Source organism: Athene cunicularia (assembly GCF_003259725.1).
Source record: "Athene cunicularia isolate RWA chromosome 22 unlocalized genomic scaffold, athCun1 chr22_part1, whole genome shotgun sequence".
In the NCBI taxonomy this organism is placed as follows: Eukaryota; Metazoa; Chordata; class Aves; order Strigiformes; family Strigidae; genus Athene; species Athene cunicularia.
The window spans coordinates 122,649-142,391 of NW_020799128.1; the positions used below are offsets into that span (position 1 = coordinate 122,649).

General features: G+C 46.8%; 1 protein-coding gene across 1 annotated transcript in view; it reads left to right on the forward strand.

Moving 5' to 3' along the window:
* AAK1 (AP2 associated kinase 1) overlaps positions 1-19,743 on the forward strand; it is a 74,323-nt gene that overhangs the window by 45,297 nt on the left and 9,283 nt on the right. The window contains exons 11-17 of the mRNA XM_026862997.1: positions 1,242-1,396; positions 1,506-1,792; positions 2,588-2,803; positions 5,694-5,923; positions 6,544-6,701; positions 7,085-7,201; positions 8,986-9,081. Coding sequence (XP_026718798.1) covers positions 1,242-1,396; positions 1,506-1,792; positions 2,588-2,803; positions 5,694-5,923; positions 6,544-6,701; positions 7,085-7,201; positions 8,986-9,081 — 1,259 coding nt within the window. The remainder of the gene's footprint in view (positions 1-1,241; positions 1,397-1,505; positions 1,793-2,587; positions 2,804-5,693; positions 5,924-6,543; positions 6,702-7,084; positions 7,202-8,985; positions 9,082-19,743) is intronic.

Here is a 19,743-nt window from a genome sequence, read left to right on the forward strand (position 1 = left end):
GGGACTTGGGCGGTGCTCAACATGACTCAACAGCCAGGCTTTTTGTGCTGAAGACATTGCTTGACAGCAGCACTTGAAGTTCGTGCACTTAGATGAATCTAGTGTGTCATCCATCCGGAGGCAGAACCCACAGTACCTGGGAGCAAAGTCAGGAGAGAGACTGCAGCTGGGCTGCAGCGGGCCTGGAACTGGCCCAAAGAACGCGAGACCGCTGAGAAACAGCATCAGGGACTCTTGCTGCTTTGAGTTTGACCCTTGGCAGATGATAACCTGCCGCAGTAATTACTGTATGAAATTGCTGTGATTTCTGCAAGAGTCCTGTAATTTCTTCTGGGGGGACACGAAAGCCCAAGCAGTCTGCATCTGAAGAGCCCAGTTAGTGGGGACGCCACTGGACTGCTGTGCTTTTTCTCCTCCCCTGCTGCTGCTTGCTCTGCTTCTGACACTGTAATGGAGACTTGTAAATTCTGTTGGACAAAACTTGTCCCTTATTTCACTGCAACGTGAGCAGTACAGCAGTGGGCACTCTAAACCCAGCAGTTTTCCTCAGACTTTAAAACAGGGCATCCTCTCTGTCTGTCAATCCCAGGAGTCTGCTTTGTTTGTTTTTATAATTGAATGCAGTTACTCTCACATTAGTAGAACAACATGATATCTAACAAGTAAATGCATCCACAGAAGGGCAGGGTGGTGTCTGGCTGCTTGGCTCTGCTGCGATGCATTTTTGGAGCTCAGTAAATACTGAGCAGGGATCAGAAGAGGCCCAATCCCTTGATTCTCTGGGGTAGATGTACTAAAGTTAAGGTACTTGTAAAGATGACAATTTAGACAACTCTGCCCAAAGGTACCAGCTGCTCTTCAGTTAATTTATGTCCTTCATCTGCTCATTCAGAACTCTTAAGTGGATTTAAACAATATGTCGTAGGAAATATTTGAATGAGTTGAGTGATTTTGACAAGTTCCAGCTGTCCAACAGAAGATGATGCCACAATTAGCAAAATTACAGTCCTTGGATTAGTTGTTGTGAATGCATCCATAAAGTTTTACTGTGCTTGCAGTTTTCTGGAAGGAGTCGCTGTGGGTGTCTGGATGCCCACGAGTGTTTCACCTTTACCAGTCACGTACTGCGGAAGTCGGGATCAGTTTTTAAACCCCTGCAGTGTGTTGCATGCACCCGCTATCGGCTTTACAAAGGCTGTGCTCTTACTGCTGCTCTTCTTATTCCTTACCTTATTTTGCAGGCTGACAGATCCCATCCCTACAACAGAAACTTCCATAGCACCCCGCCAGAGACCTAAAGCAGGACAGACACAGCCCAACCCTGGAATTTTACCCATTCAGCCAGCCCTGACGCCGAGGAAGAGACCCACGGCTCAAGCAGCCATTCAGCCCCAAGGTGAGACGGTGATCATTCCCTCTGCGGTGCCTTCCTGCCGCCAGGCTGTGGTGCACGTTGATTTAATGGATCTGTTGTGGTTTGGTTTTTTCTCTTTTCTTTCCACCAGTTGCAGGACCTGCTGCCCTGGTCAGTGGTCAGCCTTCGCTCCCTGCAAGTGTCCCCCAGCAAAAAGCAGCACCTCCACAGACTCCGGCACAGCCGCAAGCCAAGCAGGCACCCGCTCCGCAGCAGGCCTCGCAGGCGCAGCCCCAGGTCCCTTCTACTCAGCCACAGGCCACACCTCAGCATCAACAGCAGCTTTTCTTGAAGCAGCAGCTTCTGCAACAGCAGCAGCAGCAGCAGCAGCAACAGGCTGCCTATTATCAGCAGCAGCAGATGATGCAGGCTCAGCAGGTAGGTGTGCGTGCTCATGTTTGTTGCAGGCTTCCTGTGCTAGAGGCCTGAAAGGCTGTATCTTTGTCTTTATGGCAAGACTCCTTCTTTTTTGGGACATAGGTACAGTTTTTAGGCATTTTCCAATGCATCTCCAGTTCTCTAGCAAGTTTTTTTGCCACTCAAGGCTGTCACTTTTAACTGTCAACGTGGAAGGCCTTGAGGTATTTTTGTCATGTTCAAACAAGATGAGCAGTGCTGGTTAAGATTTTACGGCTCCAAGTGATTCAGGGTCTTGAAGTGAATGCTCAGCTGATGAGCAGAGGGGCAGAGTTTCCCTTCTGCTCTTTGACACGAGAAGCCTGGCATGCCTTTTCAGCGCTAAGATTCAGGTTTTGTGGTAGACTGCGGTGATCAGGAGGCCTGTGAACACATGATGTGTTAGACGGGGTGTGTCTAGATGACAGACTCGTGTGCTAAACTGAGGTGTTTATAGCAGCACAGATCTCTGCTAAAGCATATTTAATAGCAGAAGCAAAGGGACAGTAAATCTTCCTATCCTGGGGAAAGGTTTAGAATTTATAAAAATGGAGAAAGACGGGAGCTCTGTGCAGGCAGGTGTAACCCCGGATGAATTTAATGTTAGACCAGAGGCCGTTTTCCAGCACTCCTCCGCAGATGGTCTCCAAGCCATCGCAGACTGTTAATCCTTTGCTGCATGCGGTGGCTGTAACTGTTCCCATGGCTGGCCCTGAGTTCTGGTGGTGGTACCCCAGTTCCCACCAGCAACCAGATCAACAATGGGTTGTTTCCCAGTTCCCAGTGATGCAGCAAGGAGCGCCAGCACAGCAGCAGCTGATGCAGAACTATTACCAGCAGCAGCAACAGCAGCAGCAGATGATGGCCCAGCAGGCAGCGATGCAGCAGAAGACAGCAGTAGCAGCAGTCCAGCAGAAGCAGCAAGCCCCGGCACCGCCGCAGCCCCCGGCCCAGCCGAGCGCGGCCCAGCCGGTGCAGCCGCAGGAGCAAGTGGTAAGAGCCTCGTGGGAGGGAGGGGGCAGCGGTTCTGGAGCCTGGCACGTGCTCCCCTGCCTGCCCCTCTGCGCCAGAAACGCCCCAGCGCAGTGCCTGGTTTTTCAGACCCACAGAGCCCGGGTAGTTGGGGCTCTAGGACCTGCTGACCCCTGGTGAGTTATTACCGAGTCGCAGAGGTCGGCGCTAAACTCGCTGTGTCAGACACGTGCAGTTGTTTGGACTGCTCTTCCCGGTGGGATGCTGGGCTCTGGAGTTGTGGTCTGAGTCCATAGGAGGAAGATGAGTAGGTGATGAGTAGAAAGCAGGCAGGAAGATGTAAGTAGGTGCTTAATGCAGCTTCTCTCTATCCCTCCTCTGTCACGTTGCCTTAGAAGACATGTCATAAACTCTTTTGAAAAGTTGTTTGTGCTTAACACGTCAGGTTGGGCACCAGGCAACAGAACTGTTGCTGCTTGTTTTGAAAACTTCCATCTTGTGTTCAGGGTCTGATGCAGAGGGTGGTGCAAGCAGCTTCCTGGTTGTTTCTGGCATTTGGGTAACCTTTTTCATTTAGTACTATGGAGAGAAGACTTTTCAAAGTACTGTATCTAAAAATAAATAAGTCATCCACTTTACTAATCATCAGAATGTGTGTCCAAAATAAATGCTCTTAATGGAAAATGTGGCTGTCTACACCAGGGAAGTAGCCAGCTGCCCACAGTGTTCAAGGCAGGGGAGCTGTGCCAGAGGGCAGGATCCCCGTTGCCAAAGTGTCTCTGCAGTGCGTGTGGGAGGAAGCTGTGCCTTTTGCTTTTATTCCTGTGAAATCCCGTCCCCTCTTGCTTGGTTCTGGGAGTGCCAAGGGGTGTCCCTAACTCCAGTTGTGTGTAGAGAAGGAGGCATGTGCAGGAGGAAGCTGCCTGTTACTTTGCTGTACCAGGGTGCACATGTGCAGAGCAAAGGGTAGCTGGTAACAAACCCCCTCAGGTGCACACTGTTTGAGTCCAAACTAAGGGTCGGTTTGTGTTTGCTTGTTCCTGAGTTGCCAGTTATTCAGGACCTAACTCATCTCTTGAGCATGCTTCCTTTGAAGTGACATCAGGAGTTAATTTGACTAATAGACTCCATAAGCCAGTGACCTGAGCAATTCTGGGGAAGTATTGTTTGTTTTGCTCTGATGTGTCTCAAGGCTCTGTCACATTCATCCCCTTTGCTTTTATATTAATTTTCAGCACGAAGCTGGTTGTTAGGGAGGGTGACAGGCTTGGAGCTGTTGTGTTCCTGGTCTCGTTATTGTTTTGCTCCATGACCTGAGGCAAGTTATTTTGTTGAAATCGGTGGGAGATTTTTAAGTGCATGTAGACAGGTTTTGGATGAGACCATTATTACCCAGTTCCTTTTAGAGGAGAAATGCCTGAAATGTGGTGTTAAAGCGCATCTCTAAAGAGCTTTGCTGCGATTCACTAGCACAAAACCAGTCTTAATTTTATTAAATCAGCTAGATTGAAAATTAGCCTTATCCCCCCTGGATGGCTGATCAGAATGGACGCATGCTTCTCCACTCCTGCAGCTGTCGGAGGGGAAAAGCAGTAGTTGGCTCATTTTAAAAAATGATAGTGAGATAAGGTCTCTGCAGAGCAGAGTCTCTGAGCAGAAGGTACCAAGCCAGGACCCATCAAAACCTTTTCACATGGCGAAACTTCAGCTTAATAAGCCCTGCATTCATTTATGTGGCGATTTCAGCACTGCCCTTTTATTTCTCAGCACCAAATGTACTTTCTGCAATGACCTATATAGCAGGATGTAAGGTGGGTGCATCAGAAGCAGTCAGGTGAGCTTGCTTCTCCGCTGCAGTGAATTAGTCTGCCTGGAAATGCCAGATGAAGAACGAGACAGCTAACCACTTGTTTGCCTTGCCCCACTGGAGTTAAGCACCACACTGGGGAGGTAAATCTTTTTCTCATTGCCCTCTCTTAGGTCTTTCCAAGTCTTTCATCTGTCTTCCTTGGTTGAAAATGGCCTGGGATGGTCCAGGCTGGGGAACAGGGAGCTAGTGCCCAGGCAGAGGCGGTGGCATGCACATATTCCTGCTCTTTGCATTCTAGTTTTCCTGCTTTAAATCCCAGCCATAATATCGAACTGACAAACAGATTTTGAAAAAACAGATAATTGGAAGTGATGCTCTTGTTTATCGCTACAGAACAGTATTTCAAGTATTTATGGGTTTGTGAGTTTAATGCGAGACTGAGGTAATGGAAAAGGGAGATCAGTTTGAGGAAACCCTTGAAGTTTCCAAAAGGTTTGTAGCTGGGCTGCCTTGTCTTACGCTTAAACCAAACGTGCTGTTTTTCTCCTGCAGATTTTAATGACAAACATTGCTTCTGTGATCCTTGCTTTTCTCTTTTTTAACGTAAGAGAAAGCTAAGAAAGCTTTTTGCGCAAGATTCCTGCAGAAGACCTGTACTCCATTAGGGGTTTGCCCCCAGTCACATGTTATCTACTGGAAGGAACACTGCTCTTTACCTTACCCCCACTCCTCGTGTCCCTGTGAGGAGAGTCCTGCATACTATGATCTGATTTCTTCTTTTACCTCTGCCCTGGATTTCAGCCTCTTTACCCATGAGCAAGTTTGAGACCAGCTAGCCTTTAATGACATGTGCTAGTAGAGGCTTTGCCTCCAGAGCTGCACCATAGAAACAGGAGAGTCTCTGCCTGTATGGTTGTAGTTATCCTGAAATACTGTAGATCAGCGAATTCCCTCCTGCTCCCAATTCTTTTGGTTTGCTTTTCCCCCTCCAGACTGTCCCCAACCCATGACTCGAAGGTCAGATCCTCCAGCATTTATTTGGTTTTGTCATCGTGGCTGTTGTTCTCAAACAAGGACATTCCATTTACCTTTCTCTCCTAGATGCAGGCACAAATGAGGCCACAGCAAAAACCTCAAACCACGCCCCCCCCAGCAGTGCAAGGACAGAAGCTGGGCTCCCTCACCCCTCCGTCCTCCCCCAAGACGCAGCGTGCAGGACACAGGAGGATTCTGAGCGACGTGACCCACAGTGCGGTTTTTGGGGTTCCAGCCAGCAAGTCTACGCAGCTCCTGCAGGCAGCTGCTGCTGAAGCCAGTCTCAACAAATCCAAGTAGGTGGCTGGTCACTTGGTGTCCGAGGGTACGGAGGGAGGGGATCGATGGGGCTCTTCAGAGATTTCCTAGGCGAAGCACTGAGATGAATGTAGGCAGCAAGCTCAGGTCTAAATAAGTCCTTGCTTTCCCAAGACCATAGTTTGGGGCTTGGCAGAAAGTTGCTGAAAAACTTCCCCAGGGGCAGAAGTCCTCCTGAGCTCTTCTGTGCTTCCCAAAAGCTGAGCAAACAAGCCCTTCCTCTGGATTATAAAAGCCAGCATCGTCCCTGGTGCGTGCTTCACACTTGCTGCTTAGCATCAGTGCTTCCCCAGGAGTACTTGCTAGCTCACTTCTATAGTGTCTACAGGCAGGAAGCTTCCAAATGGGCACTGCAGAAAATTGTTTCAAACAGGATGTTTATGATGCTTGTTTTAATCCCTGACACCAGGATGCTCAACCAGATTACGTGTAGATAAGGCTAACTGGTCCCAGCTTTCTGGGCTTGCAAGTCAATAACTTGTGCTGAGTGTTTTAAGTAGGAATTATAATGCAGTAGCTTTGACCAGCTCGTCGTATAGCCAGAGGATTTCAGATGGGTTATTAATGACTGTTGTTTGGTTGGGATGATCACATCTAGATCTGCTTCCACCACGCCCTCGGGTTCCCCAAGGACCTCACAGCAGAATGTCTATAACCCGCCTGACGTCTCCACGTGGAATCCCTTTGATGATGATAACTTCTCCAAACTCACAGCTGAGGAGCTGCTGAACAAGGACTTCGCAAAGCTAAGCGATGGTAGGTTTATGGAGGTGGCTGAAGACCAGCCTGCTCTCAAAACAGAAGATGGCATGGAAGTGTGGTGCTTTTGGTCAGATGTTGCTGGGGTGCTCCCATATTATCATGGTTCTCTGTGCCTGTATGAGCCAAATCCTTCCAATTTCCCATCTCAGTCCCTGTCCTCTTTGCTATGAGCATGATCCTCAGAGATATTAACTGCTTTTGAAGTAGCCTTGATCTGTTGGATGTAGAAGCTACAGTTTAAACTTTGCTTCGTCTGCAAGTTATGATTTGTGGGAACGGGGTTAAGTCACTTACTGAAATAGTGTCCTAAAAATCTAGGTAAGCAACCTACCATCAAAATGGATGTTTTTCCCCTAAATCTGCATCTGGCATTTCAGGGAAAGCTCCAGAAAAGATGGGCAGTTCCACAGAGAACTTGATTCCAGGTTTCCAGCCAGCTTCATCTGCAACCCAGGCAGATGCATTTGGTGGCTCTTCCTTCACTGCTGGATCAGGTGAGTTTGTGAATGTCCAACAGGGCAATGCCCTGGGAAGCACTGCAGGAAAATGGCAACTCTTTGTCGAGGCCTCTTTGAAAGGGAGGTAAAACTGCTATAAATTGAGCTGGGCCTTGGCACTAAGAACTGTAGGATGGAGTTGGCACCCCAGTAAAGGAGGGAAGGTAGGAAAGGCCCGTGTCCCTGTCACAGTTGGGTTACAGAGGCAGGAGGCACTGTGTGCAGGCCGAGCTGAGGCTTTTGGTGAGACCCTTAAAATAACGAGAAAGCTTCTTAATGTACTGATGTTCCAGGCAGCTCACAATTAGAAGTAAAGTATGTAGTGTGCGATAAGGGAATTGGACTCAGACATTGGTCGGACATGCTGGAGGATGTTCCTTGCTTGCGGCTGTTAGGCTGTGTGAGGGAGAGGAGCAGGGATAATAATGTCTCTGCCACAGAACGAGAACAGCAGACAGGAGTGAGTAGGGAGAACCCTCAGGAAGGCGCAGTTAGTCTCATGATGTACATGTTAAACGGTGAAGGTAAGAAGTCTTGCGCTGGCTGCTCTGTCTGGGTCCAGAGGCCAGGAGTTCTTGGCTGGTTGAAGGAGCTTTTCTGCAGAGGTCTCTGCTTGTGTGATCTTGTCTGGCGTCTCCTTTGGGACTTGAGTACCAAGGTTTTGCCATGAGCAGCCCCTTCTATGCCAAAAAAACTTGGTGAGTGCTGATGCTTGTTTCTAGTTCTTTAGCACCATGCTGAATACAGCAGAGACCTGCCAAGCGCGGTGTTGGAAAACTGCTTCCAGGAGCCCTCCATGCGAGGAATCCTCTTCCCCATCCTGGGCAGTCATTGTTACTGGTGACAGATGGAACTGTTCGATGCTTCCCCGTGGAAGTGCACCAACCCTTGGTGAGAGGAGTCCTGGGAAGAGGCTGGAGAATCCTTTGTGGGGCAAGAAGTGACAAATCCATTTATGCTTATTTCTATTTATAAAAGGAGATTTAGAGGAGCTTGTAACTGCGCTTGGTATTGTTGGCTCTTACCTGAGAATTAAGGAGCTGAAGCCCATGACACAAGTGTGCTCGAGGGGGCTGCTTTCTGAGTTTGTTCAGCGCCCTGGGAATGGTTTACAATGTTCCATCAGCCTTTGTGGAGTGCTGTTGAGTGACAGCAGCTCCAGATTCAGCTGTAATGAACCTTCTGCAAAGCTTCAGAAGCATCTGCATGTTCAGGGCTTTCCGGCCGCTGGAGCATGTTCATTTTGTATGGTGGTTGTCTCTGAAATGTGCTCCTTGACTCTCCTGTCCTGCGGTTTGGCATAGGAACGTGTCTCGGAAATTCTCTTGGTGCTGGCATTGGGCTGTGCACTTCTAGCCCTTTTCTTTTTCTTTCCTCATAGATACAAGCCTGTCTAAGCCTGTCTGATGCAAGATGCTGTATCTTTTATTTCAGACAAAGAGGCCCGACGTGGGGGCTGGCCTGCTGCATGTCCTTTGTTAAGGCATTTCACCTTTTGTGCCACTGTAAAATGAGATAATCGTACTTCCTTTTCAAGGAATGTTTTGAGATCTGTAGGTTGAATTGTGTTGGAGAGCTATGTGGTAATAGTGTTTTTTTGTTTTGTTTTTTTCTTCTTTTCACTAGCAATATAAACTTGTTCTGAGTGTACGCGTGTGTGTTGTTCTTGTCAGGCTGTAGCTTGGACTCTGTAATATTGAACTGTGCTGAGATTTTGTTTGATGCTTTCTGCTTTTCTCTTTTCTCTGTTTCACTCTGCCTTTTCTCTTCCTGGTTAGCAGCTGAAAAAACGAAAGACATTCTGAGTTTGGACGCTAGCCCTCCTCTTCTGACTGTGCCTGATCCTTTCATTCCTCTCCCGCTGTCCGACACGCCAGGTAACCAGAACTGACTTTATGGAGGGGGGCAGATTCTGTTTGTTTTGTATTCTTGGTCTTCTGTTTCTGTTCCTAGGCTCACCTGAACTCCCGGGCCTCAGTCAGTGGTGCTGAGTGCTGCCAAACTGCTGAACTCACTGCAGTAACAGTGTGTAGCACTTTCTGCTGCTGGATGTCTGGGTGGTGGTGGGAGCACAAGAGCCCTTCGTTCTCATGGCAGACCCTGGGGTTGTCTGATTGTTTCTGATGCCAGCAGTGTTGGTGTCTTTAAAGGTTCACTATTCAAAGCCAGAAATAATTGCTGGGTAATTCCCTGTCCTGATCTAAGCCATTTTCAAGTTGGTATCCAACTATGAAATTGTATTTTTTTTATTATTGTTAAGCTTTCTTTCCCGGAAGAGTCTTGGCTTCCGAGGTCTGTTGCAAATGCGTGCTTTGTGTGCAGTGCAGGTTAAGATGTAACCTTTTCTGAACTGGCAAAATTTTCTAGTGCAGTTGGTAGCTATTTCCATTTCCTTTGCAGTACTACTTAAAAGTCTTTCCTGTATGCACATTTCTGACTGCAGCAGCCAACACTTTTTAGCACAAGATTATATAATTGCTTAGGAGCTTATTTGCAAATCAGTGGGATTTGGAATATGGGAAATATTTTTTTTTATCTTGGAGTTTCTCTAAGCCCTCTGGTGAATGTGTGTGACTGGTTCCTTGTCAGCTAGCTCTGGAGGACAAGTGCTTGTTACAGCTCTTACCCTTGTCCTTAGCTCAAGCTGTGGATCACTGGTGGCTTGACAGCAGAAGACCCAAGCTTCAAAATTATCTACTTGTAAATTTGGCATCTCTGTGGAAAGTTAAGCAATTCAGGAAAAAAAAAATATCAATCTATTTTTTTTCTGTAACTGTGGAACTTGCTTCCTTCTGGTTGACGCTCAAAGAGCATGAGAAATATGTTTTGGTTTAGAAGGGATTTTACTCATAAATGCTGCAGTTTGAGAAAAGAAGCAGAACTTACAGGCTTTCTCCCCTAGTGTGAGCGCTTGCCAGGAGCTGCCCTGCCCAGCCGTAGTTTGAAAAGAACCTGCAGAAGGCAGATGACTGCGTGTTTTTCTCCCCCCATTCTACACCCCCCCATCCTACTGCAAGCATTGGTTTTCCTGACTTGAAGTCTGGCAGCCCAGACTACTATTTAAGTCTCTGTCAGCGTGCTCAACGCGTGCAGTTGCACACAGAGATGGTTGTTTTCCTGACTGCCTATTGCATTTTGATGCAGCACAACCATACGAAGCAGCAGTTGCAGCTTTTGCTACAGGAGCTCTGAAATACTTTATAGTAGAAACCACCGCAGAGAAACTGCCTTTCACCCCGCCCTTGGGTACAAATAATCGGAGCAGCAGTTGTCTGCAGTTTTGTGGGGCCGGGTTGCTCATCCCACAGTGTCCCTGATGGGCTGTGTATCTTTGCAGGCAGGTGCTAAACCTTCTTTTGCTCATCTCTGTCCCTGCATGTGTCTGGTCCTGCGGAGTTCAGTGGATCTCCTGTGGGGGCAAAGCGGGGGGCGAGGACATGCAGGAGACCTGGCTGCTTTGGCTTCCTGCAGGTTCCTGCAAAGACATTTCTCATGTTTGTTTTTTTTTACCGTGAAACTTCAGGCCAAGAGCTCATTAATGTTTTTAAGGACCAGAGCTACAGGCATATCCTTAGCTTTGAAAGCTGAGAGGGCTTCTCTGTGCTTGTAAATTCAACAGAAAAGATAAAAATCCTGGATTTGGACTCAGGTTTTCAATCTATGAGTCTATCGTGCAGAATAGAGTCATCGTTGTTCTGCTGTCTGCATTACCTGTGCAGAAACATTCCCACAGCAAGCAGAGAGGCCTTGGACAAGAGGGATGTGCTGACTTGGATGCCAAAGGCGTTTTCAGGTGCGCCCCTTGGGTCAGCAGAGCTGGGATTGACTCCGGTCTCTTAACACGTCAGCATCTCCAGTTGCACATCTCCAAGCTGCCTTAGTTCTGTGCAGAAGCAGCTGAATTTGTTTGAATACTTGCTAAATATTTGCTTTCTGCTTGGAATATTTTTATTTCTGAGAAAAACCTTGATAGTGAATCTCATTGCTTTGAAAACATTTTACGTCAGTCTTTTTATAGACTGGGAGCATGCATAGCCCTTTGAGAAGTAAAAGCGTCAGCCTTTACCCCTTGGTTACAAGAGCAGTGTTGTTCAGGAAGGCTTTCAGTACAGGCATAAGTGAGGCTTTGATTTGGTATTTTCCCTATTTGTCATACAGAGCCAGTTTTGTCAGCTTTCTCTGCTCTAAACCTGTGACAGCTGAGGGTCTGGCTGAGAGCTCAGCTTCTTTATTTGCTTTAGCCAAAACGTGCTGCCTTTGGCACCTGAGGGTGCAGGTGGCATCACTTGAATGTTGGCAGGAGACCTCCTTGTGCTTTTCCACCTTTCCCCTATATGCTCAGAAGGGCAGATGTGCCTTTCTGTAGCAGATTCATGAGAAATAAGTAAACGATGCTTAACAAATCGCCATAGGGTGCATCCTGAGACAGCCTAAATCTGCTCAGGTGGAGGAGCTCACTGATGTGGAGCCGCAAGCCAGGAGATGTGGCTTTGTGTGACGGCTCGCTTGTGGGCTTAGCAGGGTCACACTTCTGGTTCTGTCAGTTAGATGGGTGCAGTAAAGGCAAACCTTGGGCAGCAGGTTCTGGCAGGCTACCCTGTTTGTGGGGTCACGGTGCTGGAGGCGTGTGATGTCTCAGAGGAGGTTGGTTGGTGTGGGTAATGAGCTGCTCAGTCATTGCTTCTAGAGAAGAGGTAACGTAGCACCACGCAGAAGGCAGAAATACCAGCTCTGGACAATAATCAAGTGGCAGGAGAATGGCTTTCGGTATATTCCTCCTTCTCCAACGTGTAATGGCTGCAATTCTTAATAGAATTGTAACGAGTAAGAGGAGCTGGCAAGACGGATGTAAAAATATGACAAAACATCTGTTAAAATAAGGGAGAATTAGATATTCATGCTGAAAACATTTTTCCTTGTGCATGTGCAGGAAAGTGAGCCAAGTTCTTCTTAATAAGCTTATTGCAGGCTTCACTGCTGATTAATCATAACGGAGTATTTGATCAGAATGGTAATTTTTCAGCTATGTGTGGCTACTCAGTGTCTACCAGTATGAATTTAGTATGAATTTAGCTTGTACGAGCATGGGAGGCTAAATTGTGCACAGGGTATTCTGGAGACCTGAAACTAAACTGAGTTAGGAAGCTTCAGGATAGATCTTTCCCTTTGTCACTGAGGCTCTGTTCTGTGAATAGTCCCAAGTTCAGGGTTTTTAAACCTGCTTTGCAGAAGGATTTAATGAGAGGTTTGACCCAGAGCATTGAATACATCTGCTCTAGCCCGTGTTCCTTATTCCCGGCTGAAATGGAAGCGCCCGAGTGCCATCTTGACACCGTTACCTGCGCTCTTCAGACATCTGTTAGGGTCAGGAAGGGTTTTAGACATCCCTCCTTTAGAAACATCTGCTCAGATGAACAAGTTTTTGAGTAAGTGAAGGGTGAACCCAGTGAAATGCCCTCTAAGATATGCTAAAAATATTTTTTTCCAACTGTTTGAGGGTTTGGGATGGGAGGGGGGTGTCTCCTCCTTGCTCCAGTTCCAGATAAATGTTCTCCCAGGTACCTGGTGCTTTCAGCAGGCCTGGCGGCTTCTCCCCTCTCTGCAGAAGAGGAGAGAGATGAGGTGGTGGGTGTGGGTCCTTGGCAGCAGAGCAAGCAAGGAGCTGCGGAGCAGCAGCACTGAGGTGTGAGCGCTGCGAAGGAGCAGCTCTGCTCCTCCCTGCGACTGGGGGGACAAACTCCCCCCTCCTGCAGATCGGCCCCGGGGGGGTGTGTGTGGGGGGTACTGGCGGCCTCTCCGCATCAGTACCGAGTACAATACTGCCTTTGCACAATGAGTCAATCTTTTTTACCCCCTTTCAAAAGAGAATGGATCATTCTTTGCGAATTTACACAACCGTTTGCTCCCTGCAGTAGTTCAGCATCTTGCCTGCAGCTGGGAGACAAGTGTCCCTTTACTGTGGTTATTTGTCTGAACAGCAACACCAAGTGGCCTCCAACACTGTCCTGCCCATAACGGAGATAAGAGAATTTCCACGTCCAGCACAGCTAAGCAAGCACGCAGCCATAGCTGGGGAAGGAAACCCGGGCCACGAAAGCACGGCTGTGCCATCTGGGCACGTGCCGGGTTCTCATTTCTGATGAAAAGGCGCACGGCATTGCGTATTAGAGTCATTGTCACCTCGAAATTCTCCAGAGTTTTTAAACAGCGCTTTAAGGATGGCTTTTTGCCTTTTCATTTCCTTCAACTACTCAGACTTGTGTGTTTTTACATTGGCCTGAGAGGGTGCTTGTCAGGGCTGAGGAAGGAGATACCTTGCAGTGCGGTGTCAAAACAAAACGTGTCCACGCCCTTGGCCTGTTTCTCGAGCTGGCTGTCAAAAAGGTGTGGCCCTGATAGCCATTCCACTCAAAACATAACTGGCTTCAAAAATGAGAGTTTTAATAACGCGTTCCGACGCGCGGCGTCAGGAGGTGGGTGTCCAAGCGTTCTCTGCAGGGTGCTGAAGCAGCACTGTGAGCTGAGGTGAGTCGCGGGCTGGAAATGGGAACTAATCGTGCAGCGTTCAGATCAGATCGCTGAAGCTGGCGGTTTCTAGCACCTGGAAACATGAGCTGGGACTCAAACCACTCACACCCTTGTCAGAACACACAAGTTCAGCTGCTTTAATGGGGCCACTATTACTAATGTAGGAGGTCTCTTATTTTTTGGCACAAAATACTTGATAAAATGTTTTTAATCAGCATAACTCTCTACCCCAGGCCTGTACATCCTGAGAAGATAACTGTGTGCCCACCTATGTCAGGGTGTTTGTAACTACTGCAAAAAACCCCAAACCCTCTATTTCTAATGAGAACTTGTATTGGTATCGAGATGACACGTTGAGGTGAAGTAACTGCAGATGTGCACAAATGCATATCCATGTGTACTAATGATTGGAGTTTAGATCCTGAGCTGGGGAAATGCAGAAGGGGAGCTATTTACCTATTGATTAATTAATTGCTGTATTATTCACTGAGAGTGCAATATGGTGTTTTGATGGTTTGGAGACACCAAAGCCAATGGACCACACGAATCCCAACTGCATGAGGGTAAATAGCATCTAGTGTTGCTTCTGTCTGGGTTGGGAGTTTGATCCTAAGGGGTATTATTTTACGAATATTTGGGATCTTGAAAGTGAAACTAAATTGTTTGATTTTGATCTTTTAAGGAGCTACTGTTAAATGTTGTCCTACTGTTCTCTGTGGTGTTTACACAGTCGTATATGTGTGTATTTAAAGCATGCCGATTGCTTTTTTAATCTTCTTTTTCTATTTATGCTATGTAAGAAACAGTTCCACTTCACAGAAACTCCATTAGGAAAATTAAAGTTCAGTGTCTTCCATTGATTAGACAAAGTCCTCTGTTGCTGAATGATGTGCAGGGCTTCCTTTGATCTTTAATTCTTGATTAATCAATAGGCAGAAATCTTGGAGTGACTAATCTTTACCTACCTTGGTAATTTGCCCTCCCGCTGGCAGCACAGTTGACTTGGCAGGATTTTTACAACCTTGTCTTTCTTTCTCAGTTGACATCCGAAGAAAAGATCTCTGCTGTGTGCTGTATTGAGTTATCTTTCTTTTTGCTATTCCTCCGTGGTACATGAGTGAGTAACGTTCTTACTGTGTGCGGTGCCTGGCTGGTGGACTTCTTCAGCTTTGAGATGTTGCATCTTGATTGTTCAGTGTGTGACCAACTTACGACAGATTTTTGCCCTCTGTTCCCTGTTTAACTTGCAATTTTCTGAGGAATCTTTATTCTTTCTAATAGCCTGCTCTAACTAAAAACCCGTTTGCCTCCCTGGTCTCTTGAATTATATTTTGGTTTTTTTCTTAACTCTAGTCCTCCTTAAAATGCTTTCTGCACATACTTTGTTGCTTAGTGGGTATTTTGCCAAGTGTAAATGTAGCATGCCAACTTACAGTCTTTGGCAGTGGTGGTGTTGCAGATGCAAAGTCTGTGCAAATTGACTAATTGTGAATCTCAAAAGTCAGATTTGTGCATGTGTTAGAGAAGAAGGGACCTGAAGGGAAAAGGTCAACACTTTCTCACTGGATTGTCCAAAGCTGTGCTTCTCAACCTGTGCATGGGCTTTGACCTTGCTTTCTTGTCCCATGAGATAAAGCCATAGTTAAGTCTGCTGATGCTAAATGGCATTACTTCCACTTCGGTGCAGATCGGAGGAAAGGCCCTTGCTTTCATTCCCGGAGGAAGTGAGTTGGTTTTCCAGTCTCTGAAGCTACCAACATCTGCCGTTTGGGGATGCCTCAGAGCTGTTAGCTGTAGGCTCTTTCTTTGCTTTTTCTGCAATGTGTTCTGCTTACTCTGGCTGTGATGGGAAACAATCAGTAATTTCTTATTCTGAGGAACTGTCAGCTACAGAATGTGACTGGGCCTAAGCTCTGGAAAGGGGTGATAGGGCACGTTTTAATCCCCCCTGCATGCTTTTAAGCTTAGACACCTTCTTAAAACTTGCTAATGAATCTTGCTACTCAGCCAGCATCCTTACTAGCTGATGCAAAGCCGTAGCAAACTGCTGCCATCCTGTCAGGACTGAGAATGGGCAAATTAGAAAATCCAACAGAAAACGAAATACCAATGGTCAGATCCATCCTGCACCCGAATCAAGCTTGTTCTCCTGTGACCTGGAAAGCATCTGGCAGATTTTTGGTAGGCTGTTTGGGAAAGGGGATGCCTCCAAGAGGCAACCTCATGTGGGAGCACAGTTGTGGAGTAAAGCACACGTTTCCCAGCTGGACTTTGATAAAAGCCCTTCCAGAGAGCCCTTCAGGAGTTGTGTGGTATAAAATATCTTTTTATTGGGGGACATGTTCTTAACCTTGTTTATCCTTGTGCTTGTTCATATGTCTACATATAAATCATCTGGATATGTCTGTTGGGTCTGAGGCAGAAGGACCTCTGGTCCTGTAGAATCCTGATACAGAATGTGTTTTGTCCTGTCACACTCCAGCCCGAGCTCTAGACATGCACAAGATCAGGTCCAGTGGGCCCTGAAATGCAGCACAGAAACAGTTCCTATTTGTTGATCTCTTGTTCCACTGCTGTTTGCTGATAACTGATCTTCTTTGCCATCGTGACCACTTCTAAAATGCAGCTTGTGATTGTGAGCCCAGAGAGTCACAAGAAACTGGTACTGTGGTGGCAAAACATCCCTCTTGGTTTTCTTCCAGTAGGTCTTTGCTAAGGGGATGGCAGATGGAAAGGGTGTTCTGGAGAAGTCCATACCCGAGGCTGTAGCCTTGGTGTCTTTCTGCCAACGGCAGGTACATGCTGCGCTGTTGGTGGAGTCTGTTCTGCAACGGGTGATTATTTCGTGTATGTGTGACTGGGAACTGTTAGTTCCGTACAGGTAACAAAGCCAGGGCTAGTCACGCCAGCTTCTCCTCCTCTTGCACTGTTGTATTTCTTATTCGGATTACTTAACATTGCTGGCTTCTCACCATCTCAGCCGTGGCTTCGCTCGCAGGTGAAGCAGCTTTTCTCTTGGAAGTGAAAATGAAACTTCTGCTAGAGAATTCCCTCGGTAGCAGCACCCAAGTGCATTTCAGTATCAGGAGAGCGCCAGTTTTTTCTTTCTAGGCCTGCATGTATTTAAGCTGCAGCTGCCTAATGTTCATGCACAGGGAAACAGTCCAGTGCACAGAAGATGCCCTCCCTGAGTTACTGCTTTGATCATCGGAGCTTTGGTGAAGCAGAGGCGCAAGACCTGGGTTTATTTGCCACTGCAAAGGCATCTAGTGTTCTTGGACTTGAATGCCCGATGGAGATTCAGAAAAACTTCCTTTAGCATCGTGCATTTTTAGTAAGTGTGGCGTGCTAAAGAGAACAAAGCTAACTCTTGTAGAGGACGTATTCCTGCTAACTAATGCAGAACTGTGGATTGTGCTGGGCCTTCACTAACTTTTCCTTTGCTCCTAGCTGAATGTGAATTTCCCACCACTAAAGCACCTGCTGTTCCTTTATCTCTTATTCTTACAGGTTAGTACAAGATGCAACACAAAACAGAAACCAGGGAAATGAACTGCCAGGCCTCAAAATAGAATGAGGCATCTGATTTTTGTTACTTGCGGTATCTCCTCTTCCATTCCTCCTGACACCTGTTGAACTTCTCAGGCTCATTCAGAAGGGTTAAAGTTCCTTTTAATCATGCCCTAAGAGATACAGTGGCTCCTGTAACAGCACTGGCAGAGCAGCACCAAGAACGAAGGGAACAAGAAAGGAGATCTCATGAGACAAGTAACAAAATGAGACAAAAAAACGCTGACAAAAAACACTGTCTAAAGCTTTATGTAAAGCCAGTTGAGCTCAGGGGCCAGGAGAGAAAACTAACACGCACAGAGAACACCGTGTTTATTCTCATAGTTCTTGTGTTTAAAACGTGGGGCTGAGCTCAATAGGCAACTTCCTAGTGCCTGACCAAGAGTCAGTTCCGCTGTGTTAAATGGAAAATCTGCAGTAATGAAAAAGGAGGAAACTTACTGGAAAGGTAAGGTTGAAAGAGGGAGACGTCAAGGAGCAAGACACTTGGAGATGGGATGGTAAAAGGGATGATGACTGTAGGTACAGCTTTGAAGATACAGGTGCAAGCGCAGTGAGAAGAGCTGGGCATTGGCAGACAGGCTTTCCGTAGGACCCTGCTTTGAAAGGAGAATCTCGGCCTGAATCTCAGGGTACATAGACCATGTACATACTTGTCACTTCATAACTTACAAACTTCATCTCAAACTAGAAGCCAAACCCCGTCTGAAACTGTCCAACTCGGAGACAATCCACGATTTCTCCCACATAGTGTCCTGTGCCTTGCTACCCGGATTAATAAGCTGTATTCCAGGTACCTGTTACCTTACTGCTTCCCTTCTGGGAGGAGGAACTGAGCATGTTCCCCGTCGTCTTGCCCCAAGTCTCCCTCCTGGGTTTTGGTACGTTTTCTCGACATGCTGTAATCAATTCCATCCTTCTTCAGCCCCCCTTTTTATAGCATCAACACCTCTTCTTGTTGCCAAGCCCCTGCTCCCAGCCCCTTCATTCACCCAAGGAGAAATCCCCTCTTAATGCAGCGGAGACGCCAAGGGTGGTCCCTCTGCAGCTGGGCTGCATTTTACTTGGCAAAACTGACCTTCTAAAACTGAGTCTTCCTTAGAGGTGGGAAGGTTTCAAGTCCATTCAGAGCTGCTGTTCCCATCAGGTTTTTCCTTTCAGTTGACCTTCTTCAAGCTTTTAATGGTGTAACAGCTGCCTCTTGGGTTGCTTTTTAGGTTTCCTTGCCCTCCTGGTTGCTATAATGTGTTAGCTTGTGAAGTTTTTCACAAGGGAGTAGAATTTGTCCTGCTTTGAATAAGTAGTTCCAGAGCCACTAGGCTATTTTATTATTGATATAGGGCAATAAAGAAGATCGATGTTATCACCATGTATGTAACAGTGCATGTTAAGCTTTTCTTTGGTTTTTTCAGCGTGGTAAGTGTTTTATACAGCGGTATTCCAGAGCCTGCGCTCTTGTGCAGTTATGAGCACATTTTCTTTGGATAATAAATAATAACAGCAGCCTTTGAACTCAAAACATAGAGCACAGATATAAAAATTTTGTGAAGGTATGGCTGTGGCAGGGCCACAGCTCATTCTAATGCTGGATTATAAATGCAGTCATTCCAACCTGTTGAAATGGCCCAGTTTGTCAGCGTGGAGCGAATGCATCAGCGCTCTTCTACCGAAGGTGATTACTTCTAGCGCATCCGGAGAATGTTGTTCTTCATCTTGTTCTGTGGAGAAACCCTTGTGAAAGCTAAATAATTAAGCTCATTATTGAAAACCTGGTCAGGATGACTGCGAAATCACTCATCCACCAGATTAATAATTGAGATTAACTTTTTGCCCTGGCTATTTAAATTTCTTTGTGTGAAGGATAATGGGAACCACAGGAGTTGCACTGCTGAGAATTATCTGATTAAAAACCTGATACTTGAAATAATTGGTAACTAGACAGCTCTTTAACCCAAGGGCAAGTTCTGATGTCTGGCACTAGTGTCTCAATGATTTCTGGTTTAGCTTAAGCTCCTGAGGGCTGTAAGTTTTCCATTCTTGAGCATATTGAGAGGTGTTGGGTACCTAGCTCTAGCATCGTCAGCTTCTGATCTCTTCTTCCATTTCTTCATACAAAGACTAACGAAGACTTCCCCAGCATGAGGGGGAGGTGAGAGAGGAAAAATTGCAGGGTGGGGATTTTTTTGTTGTTGTTTTTTTTTTAAATTTAATTTTCAGTGGGTCATATTAGGCTTTTGTGCTTTGACTAGTTGTGAAAGAACCGCTCGCTGTTTTGCAGTGGCTCCTTAGGGAGGGCAGCACACAGTGGGTGCGAGTGTCCTCGCTTGTCTTGGATGACCATGGCCAGCTGGTGAATAGCTGCCCTCTAATATCTCTGAGTGACAGCGTTACTTGCACACAGAACCGTGCCGATGCTCTTCTGAGGCTGTCACACTGGACTG